This window comes from Symphalangus syndactylus, chromosome 18, assembly GCF_028878055.3.
Source record: "Symphalangus syndactylus isolate Jambi chromosome 18, NHGRI_mSymSyn1-v2.1_pri, whole genome shotgun sequence".
In the NCBI taxonomy this organism is placed as follows: Eukaryota; Metazoa; Chordata; class Mammalia; order Primates; family Hylobatidae; genus Symphalangus; species Symphalangus syndactylus.
The window spans coordinates 21,723,399-21,744,967 of record NC_072440.2 but is presented as its reverse complement, the minus strand read 5'-3'; the positions used below and the strand labels follow the sequence as shown (position 1 = coordinate 21,744,967).

General features: G+C 55.2%; 1 protein-coding gene across 4 annotated transcripts in view; it reads left to right on the top strand.

Annotated features, from left to right (window-relative positions):
* MICALL1 (MICAL like 1) overlaps nucleotides 1-21,569 on the top strand; it is a 34,962-nt gene that overhangs the window by 4,119 nt on the left and 9,274 nt on the right. For 2 of the 4 annotated variants that reach the window (XM_055251765.2, XM_055251766.2), the window contains exons 2-11: nucleotides 1,886-1,934; nucleotides 2,307-2,448; nucleotides 6,609-6,697; nucleotides 7,917-8,059; nucleotides 10,861-11,315; nucleotides 13,583-13,640; nucleotides 14,585-14,964; nucleotides 16,330-16,745; nucleotides 20,656-20,790; nucleotides 21,425-21,551. In XM_055251765.2, the coding sequence (XP_055107740.1) occupies nucleotides 1,886-1,934; nucleotides 2,307-2,448; nucleotides 6,609-6,697; nucleotides 7,917-8,059; nucleotides 10,861-11,315; nucleotides 13,583-13,640; nucleotides 14,585-14,964; nucleotides 16,330-16,745; nucleotides 20,656-20,790; nucleotides 21,425-21,551 (1,994 nt within the window). Of the gene's footprint in view, nucleotides 1-1,885; nucleotides 1,935-2,306; nucleotides 2,449-6,608; nucleotides 6,698-7,916; nucleotides 8,060-10,860; nucleotides 11,316-13,582; nucleotides 13,641-14,584; nucleotides 14,965-15,877; nucleotides 16,049-16,329; nucleotides 16,746-20,655; nucleotides 20,791-21,424; nucleotides 21,552-21,569 lie in introns of all 4 variants that reach the window. The other 2 variants (XM_055251764.2, XM_055251767.2) reach the window with 2 other exon arrangements.

Below are 21,569 nucleotides of genomic sequence, written 5' to 3'. Positions count from 1 at the left end.
AACAAACATTTACGGAGCATCTTCGAAATTTGGGGAACTGTGTAGGGAGTTGGGGGCACAGAGTAGCTAGAATGTGACCCCAGCCTTCTAGGAACACTTCTGGGGTGACCGAAATAAATGGCTGAGACAAGTTGCTTTTGTCTCATTTGGTCTCGGAAAAAGCCTCTGTTGGGGGCTGGGTACCGTGGTGTTTTCCTCCCCCGTCGCATGTCATGAACCGGACCGGGAGATGGAGGTTTCGAGAGGCGAAACACCTTGCTAAGGTCGCACTCTGAGGCAGTGGCAGAAAAGGGGAGCTAGGGAGGCAGCCCAGGGGAGAAGGAAGTGGCCTGGTCAGAGTGGCAAAAAGGGAGCTGGTGCCCAGACATAGTCACCTTCCCTCTCCCTGTCCACCCAACCCTGGGGCACCAGACCCCTTCCAGGGTCCTCAAGCAACTCTTTCCTGCTCAGGGTTCACAGTCTCTGGCCCCTGCCTGGAAAAGTGTTGGGGGCAGAAGGAGGGGGCTGTGCTTACCCGGCTCCCTCATATCTGTGAGGCCTGCCCTTTACCAAGCTGGGACTCCACCAGCTTAGGAGGTGGTACTAGTGCTTTTCCTGATTTGCAGATGGGACAATGAATGCAGGAATGACTGCTGATCCCCCCAACCCCATGGTCACATGGGAATTCAGTCCTCAGAGGCGGCGTGGCCTGCTCTTGCCTCTGCCCACCCATCTCCGGCAGTCAGGGCTGCAGTTTTCAGCCATAGAAGGGCAAGGCTGCATGCGGGTGCACCTGGGAGGCTGCCCGGCGGGAAGACTGAGCTGCCTCTGCTGGTTTCAGCCGCCTGGAGTGGGGAGGGAGGAGGGGGATAAATAAAGCCTGCAGGCCAGCCAGCTGTCCCGTGCTGGGGCCCCCAGGCAGGCCCTGCCACCTCTCACCTGTCCCAGTTTAGAAACTAGAAAATCCCTCACTGCTTCTCCAATGGAAGCTGCCCCAGGAGTGGCCCAGTGGGGCCAACCAGCTGTTCGGTGCCAGCAGCTCCAGAGTATGTACATTTCCACTCTGGTTCAAACTTGTTCTTCTGTTCGCGGCTCCATTAAGAAAAACTTTCATCTGCAGGCTGGACTGGGTTGGGATTCAGCAAGTTGGTGTGGCTTCTCCGAGTTATTCTGCAGGGGCCTGTGAGCAGTGGAAGGGCCAGACATGTGGATTCCCAGGGCTGGTGGCTTCCTTTCTCCAGGTCTCAGTGTCCTCATCTATAAAATGAGATAAATTCTTGCCAGAGTTGCTATGAAAAGAAAGTAAATGAGACAGAGGAGCCCAGCACCGTGCCCTGGGTGAGGTCACATGCAGGTCTCAGTTGTGTCTTTGCCACGGACTCCAGAGGTGGCTTCCTGGAGAGAGGGAAAAGATCTTAAGCTTGAAAGCCTGGGCTTGAGCCCCACCGCTTCCCAGTGATTTCCCAGCCTCTGCTTGGATGCCTCCAGGGCCCGTGAACTCATGCCCTGCCCTGCCCTGGCAGCTCCAGCTCTAGCAGCGAATGTTTGCTGCCTCAGTTTCCCCCTTAGTAATCCACAGACCCCCGCCCCAGCAACCCTGCTGAGGTTGATGCTGGCTGGGACAAGGTTTTCTTTTTTTTTTTTTTTTGTCTTAAAAAAATGGCAAGTTTTTAATCTATATGTGTACACTGGTTATAAAATTCCACTTTAGGATTTTGAAGCCCCATCAGTTACATAGTTCCCTTTTTGAACTAATAAGTTGAACTTAATGGTCCTTAACCTTTTTGTACCATGGATATGTATGGGACAAGGTTTTCTCTGTTCAGCTCCTTTCTGACTCTGACCCCGCCCCTATTCCCCAGTCACCTCCCCTCTTGACCAATCCTCCACCCTTTGCCTCTTGCAGAGATTTTGATTCCCTTTCCAAAGACAACGTCTTCGAGAATAACCGTTTGGTAAGTTCCCGGACAGGTGGAAGCCCAAGAGGCTCTCTGTGTGTGTGTGTGTGTGTGTGTGTGTGTGTGTGTGTTTGGTGGGGAGGGCAGGGGTCTTGCACGTTGGCTGCCCTTGTATACCAGCCCTGGCTGCACCTTTCCCCACCCTCTGCTTCCCACCAGCCCCCTCATGCATGGAGCACCAGGCTTCCCCTTTCTCCAGGCCGTCCTGTGGCACTCGGGTGGGATTAATACTGAGGGGAGCCCACAGTCACCCCATCCCACTGAAGGGAGCTGGGCCTAGGCTGAGGGGTTGCCCCCTAACGCTGCCTCCTCCTCGGCCTCCTCTTCCTGCTGTGGCTGCTCCCACTCTTGCACCTGTCACCACCCCAGGCCTTTGAAGTGGCTGAGAAGGAGCTGGGGATCCCTGCTCTCCTGGACCCCAATGACATGGTCTCCATGAGCGTCCCTGACTGCCTCAGCATCATGACTTATGTGTCCCAGTATTACAACCACTTCTCCAGTCCTGGCCAAGGTGAGAGGGGGACTCAGCCTTTCACGGAGGCTGGCCCAGGGGGTGGCCCTGGGGATGTTTGATGCTTGCTACTCGTTTTCTGAGTTGTAAACAGGCTGCTGAGGAGTGTATCATTCATTTACTTATTCATTCATTCACTCATTGAAATATTTCTCTTTTTTTTTGAGACAGAGTTTCGCTCTTTTTTTTTGAGATGGAGTCTCGCCCTGTCACCCAGGCTGGAGTGCGATGGCACGATCTTGGCTCAGGCTCACTGTGACCTCTGCCTCCTGGGTTTAACCTCCTGCCTCAGACACCCGAGTAGCTGGGATTACAGGCATCCGGCACCACGCCCGGCTAATTTTTTATGTCTTTAGTAGAGACAGGGTTTCACTATTTTGGCCAGGCTGGTCTCTAACTATTTTTTTTTTTTTTTTTTTTTTTTTGTTTTGAGATGGAGTCTTGCTCTGTCGCCCAGGCTGGAGTGCAGTGGCGCAGTCTCAGCTCACTGCAAGCTCCGCCTCCCAGGTTCACGCCATTCTCCTGCCTCAGCCTCTCTGAGTAGCTGAGACTACAGGCGCCCGCCACCACGCCCGGCTAATTTTTTGTATTTTTAGTAGAGACGGGGTTTCACTGTGGTCTCGATCTCCTGACCTCGTGATCCGCCCGCCTTGGCCTCCCAAAATGCTGGGATTACAAACGTGAGCCACCGCACCTGGCCCGGTCTCGAACTCTTGACCTCATGATCTGCCCGCCTTGGCCTCCCCAAGTGTTGGGATTACAGGCGTGAGCCACTGTGCCCAGTCCCACTTTTTTTTTTTTTTTTGAGACGGAGTTTCGCTCTTGTTGCACAGGCTAGAGTGCAATGACGCGATCTTGTCTCACTGCAACCTCTGCTTCCTGAGTTTAAGCGATTCTCCTGTCTCAGCCTCCTGAGTAGCTGGGATTACAGGAACCCGCCACTACGCCTGGCTAATTTTTGGTATTTTTAGTAGAGATGAGGTTTCACCATGTTGGCCAGGCTGGTCTTGAACTCCTGACCTCAGGTGATCTGCCCACCTCGGCCTCCCAAAGTGCTGGGACTACAGGCGTGAGCCACTATGCCCAGCTATAAATAAATAACTTTAGAAAAAAAAGAAAACAGAGCCGAGCGAAGTGGCTCATGCCTGTCATCCCAGCACTTTGGGAGGCCAAGGCAGGCGGATTGCTGTTGAGACCGGACTGGGCAACATAGCAAGAACCCGTCTGAAGCAAAATAAAAATAAAAAAATTAACCAGGCATAGTGGTGGCACACCTGTAGTCCTAGCTACTTGGGAGGTTGAGGTGGGAGGTTTGCTTGAGGCCAGGAGTTCGAGGCTGCAGTGAGCTGTGATCACACCAGTGCACTCCAGCCTGGGCAACAGAGCGAGACCCCATCCCTAAACACAAAAAATAAGAAAATTTAGAACATGGCAAAAGCAGAAAAATTAAAATAATATGTTATACCCCTTCCCCCGATGTAACACTGGGGATTAAAATAATTGAACAAATAACATTATGTATATTTTAATAGAAAACAAAATGAAAGTATTTCCAAACCCCGGAGGCTTTGGTCAGAGGCAGTCTAAGGTTGGGGTTAAGGGCATGGACTCAAAATTTTCACTTTGCCATTTCTTCTTTGGGTGACCATGGGTCAGTTATTTAACCACTCTGCCTCAGTTTCCCTTTTGCAGTGAAGATAGGAATAACACGCATCTCACAGGGTTGACTTGAGGAGTAAATGAGGAAATGTATAAACCAGTGTTTGGCACCTATTTAGATTAGTATTCTTTTTTTTTTTTTTTTTGAGAGAGAGTCTCGCTGTGTCATCCAGGCTGGAGCTCAGTGGCACAACCTTGGCAGACTGCAGCCTCTGCCTCCCAGGTTCAAGTGATTCTCATGCCTCAGTCTCCCAAGTAGCTGGGATTACAGGTGCACACCACCACGCCTGGCTTAATTTTTGTATTTTTAGTAGAGATGGGGTTTCACTATGTTGGCTGGGCTGGTCTGGGATTTCTGACCTCAAGTGATCCACCCACCTTGGCCTCCCAAAGTGCTGGGATTACAGGTGTGAGCCACTGCGCCCAGCCAAGATTAGTATTCTTTTTTTTGAGACGGAGTCTCGCTGTCGCCCAGGCTGGAGTGCAGTGGTGGGGTCTCGGCTCACTGCAGGCTCTGCCCCCTGGGGTTCACACCATTCTCTTGCCTCAGCCTCCCGAGTAGCTGGGACTACAGGCGACTGCCAGCCTGCCCGGCTAATTTTTTGTATTTTTAGTAGAGACAGGGTTTCACCGTGTTAGCCAGGATGGTCTTGATCTCCTGACCTCGTGATCCGCCCACCTTGGCCCCCCAAAGTGCTGGGATTACAAGTGTGAGCCACCGCGCCCAGCCAAGATTAGTATTCTTACTACTACTTTTTTCACTGATTAGCGTTTAGCTGGCTTCCTTAGAATCGCAATTCAGCCTTAGCCCACAGCCTTCCTTGTGGCCAAACCTGAATCTCTCTCTACTGAGCTCTTCTCTGGGACTCTGTGGGGTGGGTGGGGTGTGGGCAGCTGTTGGTGGTACCCAGCTCATTCGTTGGCCCTCTCTGGGCAGCCTGGTGGGCAGGGGCAGCCCTGGTGGGCACAGCTTACCGTGCTGAGTGTGGGCATGGGCACTCCCTTGCCCTGCAGGGATTCTCATTGATAAAGGTACAGTTTGTGGCAGACAGTCCCTTCTCTGTTATGCTGCCTGTATTTTCAACCTCGCAATGTATTTTCATACCTTCTCTAATAAACCTGCTTTTTGTAATAAAAAAAAAAAAGGTACAGTCTGTGCCTTTCATACAACTTGGCCCCTAAATGCAAACCATTTTTATCCCATCTGCTGCTTAAGCAAAGGAAACAGTGATGTGTTCCAACTCTGGAGGCAAAGCTGGCTGTTCGACTCCCCCAGATGGTCCTGTACTGTACTTTCTGGGCGAGTGGAGGCATTTCAAGAGTGACTTTGACTAGCCTTGACTTTTTACCTGACTGGGTAACTTTGGAGCCTGCCCCTGGTTGAGATGTCATGGCGCTGTGCTGAGTGTTCAGCTGTGCCACCATGCTCAGTGGGTGCCAGTAACCCCAGACACAGCAGACGGACCACCGCCCTGGAGGAGCTGCAGCCTGCTCAGGGAGCCAGGGCATGAGTGAAGGAAGCCGAGCGGCTGTGGGAAATCAGAAAGGGGCTGGGGAGTATGTCACGATGAAGTCCAGCTTCTTCATATGGCTTCTAAGGGCCTCTCCCCAGTCAGCTGGAGCCACTCCCGGCACCAACCATAGTGTTGTTGAATTTCTTTCTTTTTTTTTTTTTGAGACAGAATCTTGTTCAGTTGCCCAGGCTGGAGTGCAGTGGTGTTATCTCAACTCACTGTAACCTCCACCTCCCAGGTTCGAGCGATTCTCCTGCCTTAGCCTTCCAAGTGGCTGAGTGGCTGTGATTATAGGCGCGCACCACCACATCCAGCTAATTTTTGTATTTTTAATAGAGATGGGGGTTTCACTATGTTAGCCAGGCTGGTCTTGAACTCCTGACCTCAAATGATCCACCCACTTCAGCCTCCCAAAGTGCTGGGATTATAGGCGTGAGCCACTGTGCCCAGCCTGAGGAGCTGAGTCTTAGAGGAACCCAGGGTGGGTGGGTTTGTTCTGGTGAGGGGGTGTGCAGGCCAGGTTCTGGCCCCCGATACCCACTTGGGGATAGTCAGGACAGCTCCTTGTCAACCCCAAGGAGGCAGCCCCTTTCCTGAGCTGTCAGGCCAGCACCATGTGGTTACTTTCTTTTCCTTTCCTTCACCTCCTCTACCCTGGTGGCAGGGAAGCTGCTGGTGTAGCCACACGTGGGTGCTGTGTTCTGTGATCGTACTGTTGCACCATTGTTCAGATTGGCTCTGTGCAGTAGGAGTCACTCTCCCCATTTGATGGAGGTTCAGTGAGGTTCATGGCTTGCCCTCAGCGCTTGGCTTAAAACTGGAAGCGTCCCTGGGCCCGCGTGAAGCGGGAGCCAGCTCCTGTCCCACCGCATTAGGTGGTCTGCCTTAAGGTGATGGCTACAGGTCTCAAATCTTCAGCCAGGTTGGGACCCCCTGGGACTCCAGGATCTCCACCTGCTTCAGGACCCCTTTCCCATCTCTTGGCAGCTGGTGTCTCACCACCCAGAAAGGGCCTGGCACCCTGTTCCCCGCCATCTGCAGGACCCACTCCAGTGGAACCAGAAGATGGGGCTCAGGTAGGCAGATCCCTGGAGAGGTGGGAGGGCTGGGGGTGGAGGGGGCGAGTTATGTGGACAACTATCATTGCAGTGACTGGGTCATGTGAGGAAGTTAGCCCTGACAGTGTTCAGAGGGTGCCTGTTCTCTGTCCCTGCCCTATTGGCTTTGGGAACAGGTGTCCCTGACTGGGGCAGTGAGGCATGGGTCAGGAGGCCAGTCCCGTTCTATGGGCAGGGAGCCCTACCTCCTTCTCCAGGGCTCAGGTGGGGTCAGGAGATGCCAGCTCTGGCAAGGGGAGAGAGGGCGGTCCACAATGCTGACTTCACCATCATGGGACTGTCAGGAGTTACACACGTAGTAAAGCAAAGATTCCCCTTGATTCCTGTGGAGACAGCTTTAAACTTCCTGGCTTGATTTCCTTTAATCCTCTCAACAACCCAGGGAGGTCGGCATTATGGGCCCTGATATGCAGATGAGGAAACTGAGGCTCAGCGAGGTTTAGTCATTTGTCCAAGGTTACTCAGTAAGGAAGTGGGGGCCAACTGCCAGTCACCTGTTTGAAGGGCTTAGAGCAAGTGACACCAGCCCTTCACATCTGGACAGCACCTTACGGTGTGTAAAGGGCCTTCCCCTCCTGCTCCCATCTGCTCCTTGCTGGAGGGAGCTAGCCCAGGATGGGTGCCCCATGAGGGTACATGGGGCTGAGGCTGGCAGGGGTTATACAGTTTCATTCTGCAGGTGGGACCCAAGCCCACACTAGAGCAGCTTGCTCAGGTTCACTGTGCTTGGACGTAGAGAAACTGGGATTTAAATGCATGGCAGTTCTAGGGGAGAACAGAAAAAGCAGCTGAGGTGGGCCTGGGAGGACAGGAACCCGTCAGGGGGGCTCCCCAAAGGGGAGGAGGAGGGGGCAGAAGCCGCCAAGGGGAAGGGGCTGCACAGCCAGGAGCTGCCTTCCTTGGGGGAGGGAAGCCTCAGAAACCGGAAGTCAGGATTTTCGTGTTTCCACACTGGCTCAGTGACCTTGAACAAGGCTTTGCCCCCTTCTGGACTTTGGCTTCCTCACCTGGGAGACAGTGGCAGCCTCCTCCCCTCTGCCCCTCCTGGGGCCCGGATGAAGTCCATTTCCACCACGAAGCCTGATGCACACTTGAGTGATGGTGGCCGTTGGAGGGAGGGAGAGGGGAGTGATGTGAACAGGATGGCTGGTGACCATGTCCTGCTCGTTCTCTGCAGGGCGAGGAGCTCTCCTCAGGCAGCCTGTCAGAGCAGGGCACCGGCCAGACCCCCAGCAGCACGTGCGCAGCCTGCCAGCAGCATGTACACTTGGTGCAGCGCTACCTGGCTGACGGCAGGCTGTACCACCGCCACTGCTTCCGGTGAGTGGCCAGGGCCGCGTGTTACCCCCGAAACCAGGGAGGGGGCTACCATGGGTTCAGCACACACAGTGCGCCAGGCACATTGCCAGGCCCTTCACACCAGAGTCCCTGGCTTCTCCCCCATTTTACTGATGAGCAAACCAAGGCTTAGTGAGGGGAAAAGCACTCGCTCAGCCACATGATTCGAGACAGAAACGGCTAGAGCACAGGGGTTTTCCTTCCAGCGCCTACGCTTTTTGAGGATAACTACTGGATGAGGATGAAGGAGCACTTTAAAAGCCATGTGTACTTTAAAAGCCATTGAAAATTAGCCGGGCGTGGTGGTGCACACCTCTAATCCCAGCTACTTGAGAGGCTGAGGCAGAAAAATCGCTCGAACCCGGGAGGCAGAGGTTACAGGAAGCCGAGATCATGCTACTGCACTCCAGCCTGGATAACAGAGCGAGACTCTGTCTCAAAAAAAAAAAAAAAAAGCCATTGAAAAAATAAAATGAAATATTTTAGCTTAAATTTTTTTTTGGCCGGTTATGGTGGCTCACGCCTGTAATCCCGGCACTTTGGGAGGCCGAGACAGGTGGATCACCCTGAGGTCAGGAGTTTGAGACCAGCCTGATCAACATGGTGAAACCTCATCTCTACTAAAAATACAAAAATTAGCTGGGCGTGGTGGTGGGCACCTGTAATCCTGGCTACTCGGGAAGCTGAGGCAGGAATCTCTTGAAGCTGGGAGGTGGAGGTCGCAGTGAGCTGAGATTGCACCTTTGCACTCCAGCCTGGGTGACAGAACGAGACTCTGTCTCAAAAAAAAATTTTTTTTTCTTTTGAGATGGGTCTACTTTGTTGCCCAGGCTGGTCTCAACCTCCTGGGCTCAAGCGATCTTCCCGTCTTACCCTCTCAAGTAATCGGGACTACAGGCATGTGCTACCATGTCCTGCTTGAAGTTGTAAAAAATTACATTAACAACTTGCTTTAAGTATGTGGCTTCCAAGGGAAGCCAGATTTTAAGAGAGTGGTATAAGCAGCAAGGAAAGTAAAAAAACTTAGAAAATTCATGAAAACATTTTATATGTTTCAAAAATGAAACCAAAAGAGGAAATTGAACAGTCAAGGAAGCCGGGAATGGCAGCACGCACTTGATCTGGTTGAGTGTACCCCTGAGTGGGGGGCAGCTGGTGCTGGAACCTTGGAACCTGACTGCAGAATTGGGGTGTCATGGGGAAAAATCTCGAGGAGGGAACAGACTCTACCAACACAGTCACATCTGGCTACCAGGGCAGTGTTTTAGAAACTTTTACAGGCCGGAGCTGGGTGTGGTGGCTCATGCCTATAATCCCAGCGCTTTTGGAGGCCGACATGGGAGGATCACTTGAGGCCCAGAGTTTAAGACTAGCCTGGGCAACATAATGAGACTTCATCTCTACAAAAAAATTAAAAAAAAAAAAAAATTAGGCTGGGCGTGATGACTCACGTCTGTAATCCCAGCACTTTGGGAGGCCGAGGCGGGTGGATCACAAGGTCAGGAGATCGAAACCATCCTGGCTAACATGGTGAAACCCCGTCTCTACTAAAAATACAAAAAAAATTAGCTGGGCATGGTGGCGGGCACGGTGGCGGGCGCCTGTAGTCCCAGCTACTCGGGAGGCTGAGGCAGGAGAATGGCGTGAACCTGGGAGGCGGAGCTTGCAGTGAGCCGAGATCGCACCACTGCACTCAAGCCTGGGCGACAGAATAAGACTGTCTCAAAAAAAAAAAAAAAAAAAAAGAATTAGCCAAGTGTAGTGGCATGCACCTGTAGTCTTAGGCACTTGGGAGGCTGAGGCAGGAGGATCACTTGAGCCCAGGAGTTTGAGGCTGCAGTGAGTTATGACTGCACTACTACACTCCAGCCTGGGTGACAGTGAGACCCTGCCTCAAAAATAAAAAGAAACTTTTTATAGTAACTCCTAGTAAAAAATACACATGACACTGTGACTAGATGTAAATATTTACCTGAAATAAAACTGTGTAAGTAGAGGCACAGCTGCAGTAAGAGTTTCACAACGCACAATTTGGCCTTTCTTGTATGATACAGTCTTATACATTGTATCTTATTCTATTTCATTGACAAAACGCAGCCGGGAGCAGTGGCTCACACCTGTAATCCCAGCACTTTGGGAGGCCTACGCAGGTGGATCACTTGAGGTTGGGAGTTCGAGACCAGCCTGGCCGACTTGGTGAAACTCCGTCTGTACTAAAAATGCCAAAAAAAAATTAGCCAGGTGTGGTGGCAGATGCCTGTAATCCCAGCTACTCGGAAGGCTGAGGCAAGAGAATCTCTTGAACCCGAGAGGCGGAGGTTGCAGTGAGCCGAGGTCGCACCATTGCACTCCAGCCTGGACAACAAGAGTGAGACGCCGTCTCAAAAAAACAAAACAAAACAAAACGAAAACAAAACACAAAACACCACCTGACTGGGTAAAAACCACCGCTTTATTTTCCTGAGCCAGTCCTGGATGCAGCCACTCACTGGATGCCACCTCTCAGGGGGACCTTTGCTTCTTCCTCTTGCAGCATAAACTGAAGGCATTTTTCACAGTTTCTGTTGCTGATTTCATGTGATTTTGTGACTTTATTGTTCCACTATGCTTCTGACAGTTACTGTTTTCTTTATCCTCTGGGGAGTCTAGGGTATGGAGCCTGGAGCTTGGCTGGCAGTTGGGAGGAGGGAAGGGAGGAGACAGCCGTGGGTGCGGCTGGAGGGGTAGCCAGTGCCTGGGCCCGGCTGCCTGGCTAAGTGAACCCCTGTCCTGTCCCCTGCCAGGTGTCGGCGGTGTTCCAGTACTCTGCTCCCTGGGGCTTATGAGAATGGGCCCGAGGAGGGCACCTTTGTGTGTGCAGAACACTGTGCCAGGCTGGGCCCCGGGACACGGTCGGGGACCAGGCCTGGGCCCTTCTCACAGCCAAAGCAGCAGCACCAGCAGCAACTCACAGAAGATGCCAAGGATGTTCCAGGAGGTGGCCCCAGCACCAGTGCTCCTGCAGGGCCTGAGGCCGATGGACCCAAGGCCAGCCCTGAGGCCCGGCCCCAGATCCCTACCAAGCCCCGGGTTCCTGGCAAACCACAGGAGCTGGCCAGCCCTCCTGTGGGCCGCCCCACCCCTGCCCCCAGGAAGGCCTCCGAGAGCACTGCCCCAGCACCCCCCATGCCCCGGCCCCGCTCCAGTCTGCAGCAGGAGAACCTGGTGGAGCAGGCTGGCAGCAGCAGCCTGGTGAACGGTGAGCAGGGTGCAGTCGGGGCAGGGGGCACTGGGTGGCAGTGCACTATCTATTGAAAAGTCTGTGCATCTGGGAGTGTTGGTGGGCCCCTCTCCATCTGTGCCACTGTGTGCTGTGCTGTATGGGGGCCTGGCTGTGTTTTTGAGGTTATTTTATATATATATATATATATATATATATATATATATATATATATATATATATATTTTTTTTTTTTTTTTTTTTTTTTTTTTTTTGAGATGGAGTTTTGCTCTTGTCCCCCAGGCTGGAGTGCAGTGGCGCGACCTCGACTCACTGCAACTTCCACCTCCTGGGTTCAAGCGATTCTCCTGCCTCAGCCTCCCAAGTAGCTGGGATTACAGGCATGCGCCACCATGCCCGGCTAATTTTGTACTTTTTTTTTTTTTTTTTTTTTTTTTTAGTAGAGACGGGGTTTCTCCATGTTGGTCAGGCTGGTCTTGAACTCCCTACCTCAGGTGATCTGCCTGCCTCGGCCTCCCAAAGTGCTGGGATTACAGGCGTGAGCCACCGTGCCCGGCCTATTATTATTATTTTTGAGACAGAATCCCACTCTGTCACCCAGGCTGGAGTGCAGTGGTGCGATCTCGGCTCATTGCAACCTCTGCCTTCCGGGTTCAATCAATTATCCTGCCTCAGCCTCTTGAGTAGCTGGGATTACAGGCTACCACAGCCTGGCTACTTTTTGTATTTTTAGTAAAGATGAGGTTTCACCATGTTGGCCAGGCTGGTCTTGAACTCCCGACCTCAGGTGATCTGCCCACCTCAGCCTCTCAAAGTGCTGGGAGTACAGGCATGAGCCGCTGTGCTGGGCTCTTACTTTTTATTTTTTTTGAGACGGAATCTCACTCTGTCATCCAGGCTGGAGTGCAATGGCACGATCTCGGCTCACTGCAACCTCTGCCTTCCAGGTTCAAGCGATTCTCCTGCCTCAGCCTCCCAAGTAGCTGGGACTACAGGTGCACACCACTGTGTCTGGCTAATTTTTGTATTTTTGGGTAGAGATGGGTTTTCACCATGTTGGCCAGGATGGTCTCGAACTCCTGACTTCAGGTGATCTGCCCGCCTTGGCCTCCCAAAGTGCTGGGATTAAGGCGTGAGCCACCGTGCCTGGCCTGTTTCTGAGGATATTAATTCCTGCCACAAATGCCGAGTTCCTGCAGCCTCTGCCGTGCTGTGTTCTCCATGCTGGGACGGTGCAAACAAAACAGACCCAGGCCCTGCCCCTACGCTGCCTCCCTCTGCATGCGCTGTTTTGCATCTGTTCTTGTGAGCTTTAGTTTCAGGGTGTGTAGTAAGTGCCACTCTGCATGTGCCCGTGTGTCCCCGAGCTCTCTGGGACTCTGCATATTGGTGTCCTTCCTGTGTGTCCTGGCCCATCCACAGGCACACTGCAGGTGACCTCCACGCCCAGCCTCTACGCTTGTCTATGTCTAGAAGGGGAGAGCTCAGGGGACTGGGGGAGAGCAGAGGGGTCAGGTGGGCTCCGGAGCCAGTGTGAGTTGCAGTGGAGACCCCTGGCCCATTCTGTGGGTGCATTCTCCCCCAACCCCACATTGTGGAATGCTCCCAGATGACCTCCCCGGGTTTCTGTGAGCTTGTAGGATTGAGACTCCTTGTATAAGGCTGCTGGGCAGCCCTTATCATTCCATTAGGGAAGGCATTGGTGGCCACGGGGAGAGAGACTCCCAGGGTCACCCTGCGACTTGCACCAGAACATTCTATTTGTTCAGCTTTCGTGGAGGCTGGATCTGAGCTGACCACTGGGGACACAGAATACTGTTCAGGCCTATCTGTGCCTTCAGGGCGCTCCCAGCGTTGAGGTGGAGACAGGCACAGATGCAAGGGTTTCAGTGGATGGTGGAAGTCTTGTTAAGTTGGAAGGAGGGGAGCAGGGGCTGTTGTGGGATTCACAGAGGACACTCGGGAGTCCAGGACTTCCAGGAGGAGGTGGCTCCCAGGCTGAGTTGAGATGATGTTTTCTGCCCACACTGCGGGGGGGTGTCTGAGGGGATTTGGGTTTCTTCTCAAATGAAATGCAAACGGGGTCTCAGGTGGCCTGGCCTTGACCCCTGACTGTTCTCAGCCACCTGGGTGCTTATCTAATCTCCATGGGCTGGGCTGGGGAGGTGCGAGGGTGTCAGGAGGAAGGCGGGGCGCTCCTGGGGAGGCAGGTGCTGTGGCTGGCTCCCTGGGTGCCCACCTCCTGCTGCCCATGAAGGCCTGGCTCACTCTCCTTTCCCATCTAGGAAGACTGCATGAACCGCCTGTCCCCAAGCCGAGGGGGACACCGAAGCCGTCCGAGGGGTATGTCGATCCCTGAGGGGCTTTCCTGCTTTGGAGGTCTTGGTGGTGGGAATCGGGGTACTCTGGGGCCGAGTAGGGAGAGAGGCTTCCTGTGGATGGGCAGGGCGGGGCTCAGGAGGGGAAGGAGAGCTGGGCCCACACCCCGTCTCCTGAGGCTCACCCCGGGATTCCTGCGGCCAGCGCCTGGCCCCCTCCCCAGGTCCCTGCTCCTGTGGGCAGTGCCCGGTGCAGGCAGCCACCTCTGGTACCCGTCACTTCTCCAGGCTCCTTTGTCCTGTAACGTGGGAGGCTGAGGCTTGATTATAGAGTTGATTTGAGGCTTAGCAGCAGAGTATAGAAAGACCTGGGAAAGCTCAGCTGTAGTACCAGTCCCTCAGGTCCTGCAGCACGGGACCCTGCTTCATGTGGAGGACATCTACTTCAGCTGTTATTTGGGGGCCATGCTTCCCCCATGTGGTCGGTCTGTAGGGAGCCAGTGGGCCATGGCTGTGCCAGTTGTTAACGTTTACTGAGTCCCTGGCACTCATCAGGTGCCCCAGTGCCCCGCCCGGTGCTGGACTCCATAGCTCACTGCATCCTTACACCAACCCTGTGAGGCAAAGATTATTAAGGTCCCCATTGAGCGGAAGGAGAGACCAATACAGAGAGAGGTCAGGTGACTTTCCCAGGTTACATGGATTGTAGATGGCAGAGCCCCTCGTTGATTCTTTCCTGAGCTGGGTTAACAGCAGCTCTGTGACTTGAACATTCACATTCTTTGGGCCTCAAGGACTGTGACTGTAACAGTCTATTTCAGACTGGCCCCATAGGGCTGGGGGTGGGAGAAGGGAAACAGCCATTTCTCATCTACCCCCTTTGAAGTGGAGTCAAAACTGTCTAGAGAGAGAAGGAAGCTGACCCCTTGCCTCTACTAATGGTTTCTGCTGCCTCCCCTCTCCCTCCAGGACACCAGCCCCCAGGAAGGACCCCCCATGGATCACGCTGGTGCAGGCAGAACCAAAGAAGAAGCCAGCCCCACTTCCCCCAAGCAGCAGCCCGGGGCCACCAAGCCAGGGCGGCAGGCAGGTGGAGAATGGAGGCACCGAGGAGGTGGCCCAGCCGAGCCCAGTGGCCAGCCTGGAGTCCAAACCCTATAACCCCTTTGAGGAGGAGGAGGACAAGGAGGAAGAGGCTCCAGCTGCACCCAGCCTGACCACCAGCCCTGCCCTGGGCCACCCGGAGTCCACACCCAAGTCCCTGCACCCCTGGTATGGCATCACCCCTACCAGCAGCCCCAAGACAAAGAAGCGCCCTGCCCCGCGCGCACCCAGCGCGTCCCCACTGGGTGAGTGCCTTTCCTGGAGCTCTCCTAACAGTCGGAACTTGGGGGTAGGGCCCGGGCCTGGCGGGGGGGGGTGTGGTGAGGCAGAGCCTCCCAGGCCAGGCACCACGTGTTTCATGGGTGACTTCTCATTTGATCCTAGAGCAAACCTGTGAGTAGGTATCGTCACCTCCACTTTGCAGGTGAGGAGACTGAGGCACAGAGAGGCTAAGTAGTTTGCCTAAAGCCTCTCAATGCTTAAGTAGTAGAGGCAGGATTTGAACCTGCGGAGTCTGACCCGAGTCCATCTCTTCACCCTCCCTGTCGTGCTTGTTAAATGTGCTGTCTAGTGGTGTGCTCAGTGCAGCGAGGGGCTGATGGAAAGGAGGGGTTTGCTTGAATCCTGCCTAACTCCGTCACTGTCGCTGCAGTTCCTGAGCGACCTGGGCTCTCACCTGGCCATGTGTGACCAGGTGTAATGACTCTGACTGTCCCTGAGTCTGTCTGTAGTCCTCCATGTGATGTGGTGGCTCAGCTCCAGGCTGCTGGGCCTCCTCCGCCCAGTGCTTCCCCCCTCACCCAGGAACGCTGGAGTTTTTGGCCCTCACCTTCTCCCAGTCTTCTGATACCCTGAGCTGGGTTTTTGGCCCTAACCTTCACCATGGCTGGGTCTGGCCGCCTCTGAGAGTTCCATGGGACCCCCTCTCACAGTGGGGCAAGAGCATGCCAGAGCTGGCAGAGCAGGTGCTCAGGGGGTCTGAGTGGAGCCCTGGGACCCCAGCTGAGGCTGGCCTGTCTGCTTGGAAGTGGTGGGCAGCTTCAGGGGACAGCAGAGGAGCATGAGTTCTGGAGTCAGATACAGTGGATTCAATCCCAGCCCGTGCTGGGGTGAGCGCCCTCTCCTCTGTAAGCCTGTTGCCTCATCTGCAAAATGCAGATAATGTGTTTGGAAGCATCATATCCGTCGGCCGCGAGGAGATAAATTGGTGCCCGGCAGTGCCTGTCCCAGAGCTGGTGGCTGCGAGGGCTGCGTGCTCCTCCCCCCTGCCTCTGCACTGCAGATCAGGGGCAGAGGAGGGGCCGCCTCTCTTCCTCTGGCGTTCCCAAGGTGGTTTTGCTGTGGGTGCCCTCATGGGGGCTATGGGGAGTGTAGGGAAGTGGAGGCAGCAGGCAGAACGCAAGGCGGGCGGGCTGGACTCGGGTGGCTGGATGCACCTCATGACTTCCGTCCTGCCGGGTGTTTGCTGTTCCCTGGGCCTTGGCCCTGTCTCGATGTGGAGCGCTTGGGTTTCCAGGGCTGCCTGCGGCTCTGTTGAGAGTGGAGCCGGGAGGTGGGGCTGGAAGCCCTTGTGCTCCCCTTGTGAGGTGTCCTGGTGCTCATCCGCACAGCTCTCCACACCTCCCGCCTCTCGCACTCGGAGCCGCCCTCGGCCACACCATCGCCAGCGCTCAGCGTGGAGAGCCTGTTGTCCGAGAGCTCCAGCCAGACTGCAGGTGCGGAGCTTCTGGAGCCACCAGCTGTGCCCAAGAGCTCCTCAGAGCCTGCTGTCCATGCCCCTGGTACCCCTGGAAACCCTGTCAGCCTCTCTACCAACTCCTCCCTGGCCTCCTCTGGGGAACTAGTGGAGCCTAGAGTGGAACAAATGCCTCAAGCCAGCCCTGGCCTTGCCCCCAGGACCAGGGGCAGCTCAGGTCCCCAGCCAGCCAAGCCCTGCAGTGGCGCCACTCCCACGCCTCTCTTGTTGGTTGGAGACAGGAGCCCGGTGCCTTCCCCTGGAAGCTCGTCCCCACAGCTGCAGGTAAAGGTGAGTGCCCCCTCACCCTCCCTAAAAGTGACATCCTCTCTAGTGGATGCGGGTCTGGTCTCAGAGCAGAAATGTCCAGGGCCTTTTCTTTATTTTTTTGAGATGGCGTCTCTGTCTGTCACCCAGGCTGGAGTGCAGTAGTGCGATCTTGGCTCACTGCAAGCTCCGCCTCCTGGGTTCACACCATTCTCCTGCCTCAGCCTCCCGAGTAGCTGTGACTACAGGCGCCTGCCACCATGCCCGGCTAATTTTTCGTATTTTTAGTAGAGACGGGGTTTCACCCTGTTAGCCAGGATGGTCTCGATCTCCTGACCTTGTGATCTGCCTGCCTCAGCCTCCCAAAGTGCTGGGATTACAGTTGTGAGCCACCGCACTCGGCCTTTTTTTTTTTTGAGACAGAGTCTCGCTCTATGGCCCAGGCTGGAGTGCAGTGGCGTGATCTCCGCTCTCTGCAGGCTCCGCCTCCCAGGTTCACACCATTCTCCTGCCTCAGCCTCCCGAGTAGCTGGGACTACAGGCGCCCGCCACCACGCCCAGCTAATTTTTTGTATTTTTAGTAGAGACGGGGTTTCACCGTGTTAGCCAGGATGGTCTTGATCTCCTGACCTCATGATCTGCCCGCCTCGGCCTCCCAAAGTGCTGCAATTACAGGCATGAGCCACCGCGCCCGGCCGTCTAGGGCCTTTTCTGTCTTTACTGGCCTCTGACTTCCTGAGTGGCCTTGGCCAGTCTATCTGCCCATTACCCACTCTGTCCATTGAGGCACAAACCCATCTGTCCATGCTTCCATCCATCTGCCAGAGCTCCCACCTATCTATCCACCTGTCCACAAACATAGCCTCCCAGGTCTTATGTATCAGGGCCCCTGTTTGCCTCCCATCTCCTCCACTGGCCTATTTGGGTTCCACTCACCAGCCACCAGTCATCCCGTATCGTCTGTCCGCTCTTCCATTCACTCAGGTTCTACTGATGCCAGATCCTGGACAGAGTTGTATTAAAACCCTATCGTGGCCGGGCGTGGTGGCTCACACCTGTAATCCCAGCACTTTAGGAGGCTGAGGCAGGCAGATCACTTGAGGATAGGAGTTTGAAACCAGCCTGGCCAACATGGTGAAACCCGGTCTCTGCTACAAATACAAAAATTAGCCAGGTGTGGTGGCGGGCGCCTGTAATCCTGGCCACTTGGGAGGCTGAGGCAGGAGAATTGCTTGAACCCGGGAGGTGGAGGTTGTAGTGAGCTGAGATGGCCCACAGCCTGGGCGACAGAGTGAGACTCTGTCTCGGAAAAAAAAAAGACCCTGTCTTTGGCCTCCAGGGGCTCACGATCTGCTCAGGGAGATAGACATAATGGTCGTTTTGGAAGGTGACCTAGGGTAGAGCACAGAGGGGAGGGGTTGACTCCTTTCTGCAGAGACCTGGATCTCCCCGCCATGGAACAGGGGAGCTGGGGTCTCTGAATGCCTCCCATGTGCATGGCTCCCTGGGCTCTACAGGTCATATGGACATTGTGGTCCCTGTCCCCAAGGCGCTCCCAGCCAGGTCAGGGGGAGGTGCTATAATGACCACGCTGCTGCGTGTGGAGTTTGTAGTGGGCAGGGGGTCAGCCCCCAACACGCAGAAGGACCTAGGACACACAGCTTTCCTGGGCGCTTCCGTTGTGTGCCATGAGGAGTGTTTACTGAGGAGAGCAGACGTTACCCTGTGCTGTCCTCCTGCTGCCTTGCTGGGTTCTGTCTTTTCTCAGGTGACATGGGCGTGGGGAGTGTCTGGCTGGGCACCCATCCAGGCTGCTCCTGTTCCAAATATGCTGTGTGCTGTGGGCTCACCTATTTCTCAGCCCCATACTGAAAACCTGGGGATTGCCTGGGCTCAGTACCTTCCTCCGGGCACCCAGTTCATGAGGGGCCTCTCTTGCAGCCACAGCGCCTTTGGATGGCCCAACGCTCTGCAGTCCTCTGAGCTCCCAAGGCTCATCTGGCCCCAGGTAGAGGGTGGCAGGACAGCCTTTGTGGGGCAGCTGAAGTTGTGGCCTGACCCTGCCCATGTGCCTCAGGCATCAGTGAACCTTCCCTGGCACCAGCAAGAGCCTTTTGTGCATTGATTCTGGCTCTGCCTCCCACTTCCCTGGGCAGGCCCCATCCTCCTCTGGGCCTCGGGCTCCCGCAGATGGTGAGGGGCTGGCGGCAGCAAGTGTCCTGAGTGCTCGAAAGACCCTCTGGCTCCTTGGTGGTGGAGGGCACAGGGGTGGGTCACCTTCGGATTCTCGTGTTTGGTGTCCTGGGCTGCGTGAGGATTGGTCTGAAGTTTTGGGGCTGGGAAAAGGCTGAAAACCTTTGAGGGGCTCAGGGGCTTTGGGCTGCTTGGCCCTGCTGGCCCCTCTGGGTATGTTAGAGGGAGGGGGCAGAACCCCAGGTACACTTGCTTGTGGGGAACCCTTGTCCCACTGTCATCCCAGGATTAGGGGAGACTTTCAGAGGCAGTGGGGGCCTTGGGGTACCACCCTGGGTCATTGGGTGGGTGCTGCCCTGTGGGAGCCAAGCCCTGGCTCCTTGCTATGCCCAGACTTGGGCCCCGGCACCCTCCCTGCTTCAGAAACCGCACAGCAGCTCCCAGCCCGAGAGCCTCTCTCCCTGGCCTGGCACAGGCCTCCCCCTGCTCCGCAGCTGCCGAGGGAAAGCTGGGTCAGTGCTTCTTGGAGCATCCCAGGTCTCAGGTGAGGCCTCTGTAAGGGGCTCACAGTGACGTCTGTTTCCGATGAGCTGGGAAGAGTGGTTGGGAAATAGTGACGTTGCCCATGTGGTGGGCAGAGCCTTGCCGTGCCCCGGCGGTGGGGCTGCCCCGGCCTGTGCTGGCCTCAGAGAGGGCAGGGGTCTCCCCAGAGGCACGGAAGGATGCAGAGCCTGGGCTCTGGGTGTGTGGGTACTGGGCTGGGCAGCAGAGGATGAGGTCTTTCTCTGGCAGGGAGGGAGGTACCCTCTGACTCCATCTGCTGGTCAAGCACTTCCTGGCTGGGTGACCCTAGATGAGGAACTTCACCTCTCTGAGCCTCAGAGTCCCCACTGGGGAGAGGGTGGTTATGAGGCCCGAATGAACTACCATAGCTCTGTCTTGCCCTAAACCCAATGCCATTCTGTGCCTCTAGGGAAACCCCTGCCCTCTCTGAGGCTAGCACAGCCAGGCACCCCCACCACTGGGGCACAGTAGGGCACTGCCTGCCACATGGGCAAGGTTCTAACCACTACCCCTCAATGCTAGATGGCTGCCCAGGCCCTGAAACAGACAGATTCTCATCCCAGCTTGGGTTCATGGGAAGTGTGTGGCCGTGAGCAAATGCCTTAACCTCTCTGAACTTGAATTTACTCAGCTGTGAAATGGGCATTGTAATATCCACTTGGCAGGGTGTTTGGGAGAATTAAACAAGGATGTATGAAAAGGCCAGGTGTGGTAATCCCAGCACTTTGGAAGGCCAAGGCAGGAGGATCATTTGAGCCCAGGAGTTTGAGACCAGCCTGGGCAACAAAGTGAGACCCTGTCTTTACAAAAAAAAATACAAAAAATTAGCCAGGCGTGGTGGTGCGAGCCTGTAGTCCCAGCTTCTCGAGAGGCTGAGCTGGGAGGATTGTGGTTACGCCACAGCTGCACACCAGCCTGGTGACAGAGTGAGACTGTCTCCAAAAAGTGTAAAAAGTATCCAGTGCAGTAACTGACACATGGGAAGAGCTCTGGAAATGGAAATATTTGTTGAATGACTGAGTGCATCAGAGATGGAATTCGAGGAGACTGTCTCTTTGCCTGGGTCCTGCTGGCCCTGGAGTGCTGGCCTGCTTTCCATGTTCCCAAATACCAGGCTGCTGGGGTCTCACGTGCCCCCTTCCCAGGCTCACCCTCTGTCACGTCTCCTTCCCTTTAGTCCTCCTGCAAGGAGAATCCTTTTAACCGGAAGCCATCACCTGCAGCATCGCCAGCCACAAAGAAGGCCACCAAGGGATCCAAGCCAGCGAGGCCACCTGCCCCTGGACACGGCTTTCCACTCATCAAACGCAAGGTACCAGCTGGGAGCCCCCCGAGACCAGGCTGGCCTGGGCTGGCACCCCCCACTCTGCAGCTGCAGGCTTCCCCTGGGACTCTAGGGAGGCTGGCTGGCTGGGCAGCTGGCCTCAGATGCTCAAGAGAGCACTCTTGGGTGGCCCAACTGGAAGGTCTAACTTGCAGCCTGGAGGGATTTGGAGCAGATCAGCCCTTCACCACCAAAAGCAGTGGGTGGTGCATTTAATTTGTTACTAACAAGTTCAAGTATCAAGCACTCATGATACACTGCTACTTAAGCTGATTAGAGTGTTCTCAAGTTTATCTCGGTAATAAGGTCACTCTCACTGACATTGTGATACCCTTTCTGGAGTGGCAGAGAGGAGGCGTTTCCGTGAAGGGCAGGGAGTCATGCCACCTTCTGGAGTGTCTGTTGGTGCTGGGACCAGTGGCATGCAGGGTTGTGGCTGTCCCCACACTGGCCCCTTCCCCACTGGGACCCTGCCTTCTTACCATGCTGGGGTGGGGGGCAGGGCCCGGGCCCTGGGGCCACCAGTGGCCAATGCTGGCCAGAGAAGAGGGCAAGGCTCCTGGCAGCAACCAGGCAGGGGAGGGCTCGGCTGGCCATCAGGTGACCAGATGCTGTTGGGCAGGTCCAGGCTGACCAGTACATCCCTGAGGAGGACATCCACGGAGAGATGGACACCATTGAGCGCCGGCTGGATGCCCTGGAGCACCGTGGGGTGCTGCTGGAGGAGAAGCTTCGTGGCGGCCTGAATGGTGCGGGAGGGGCTGGGA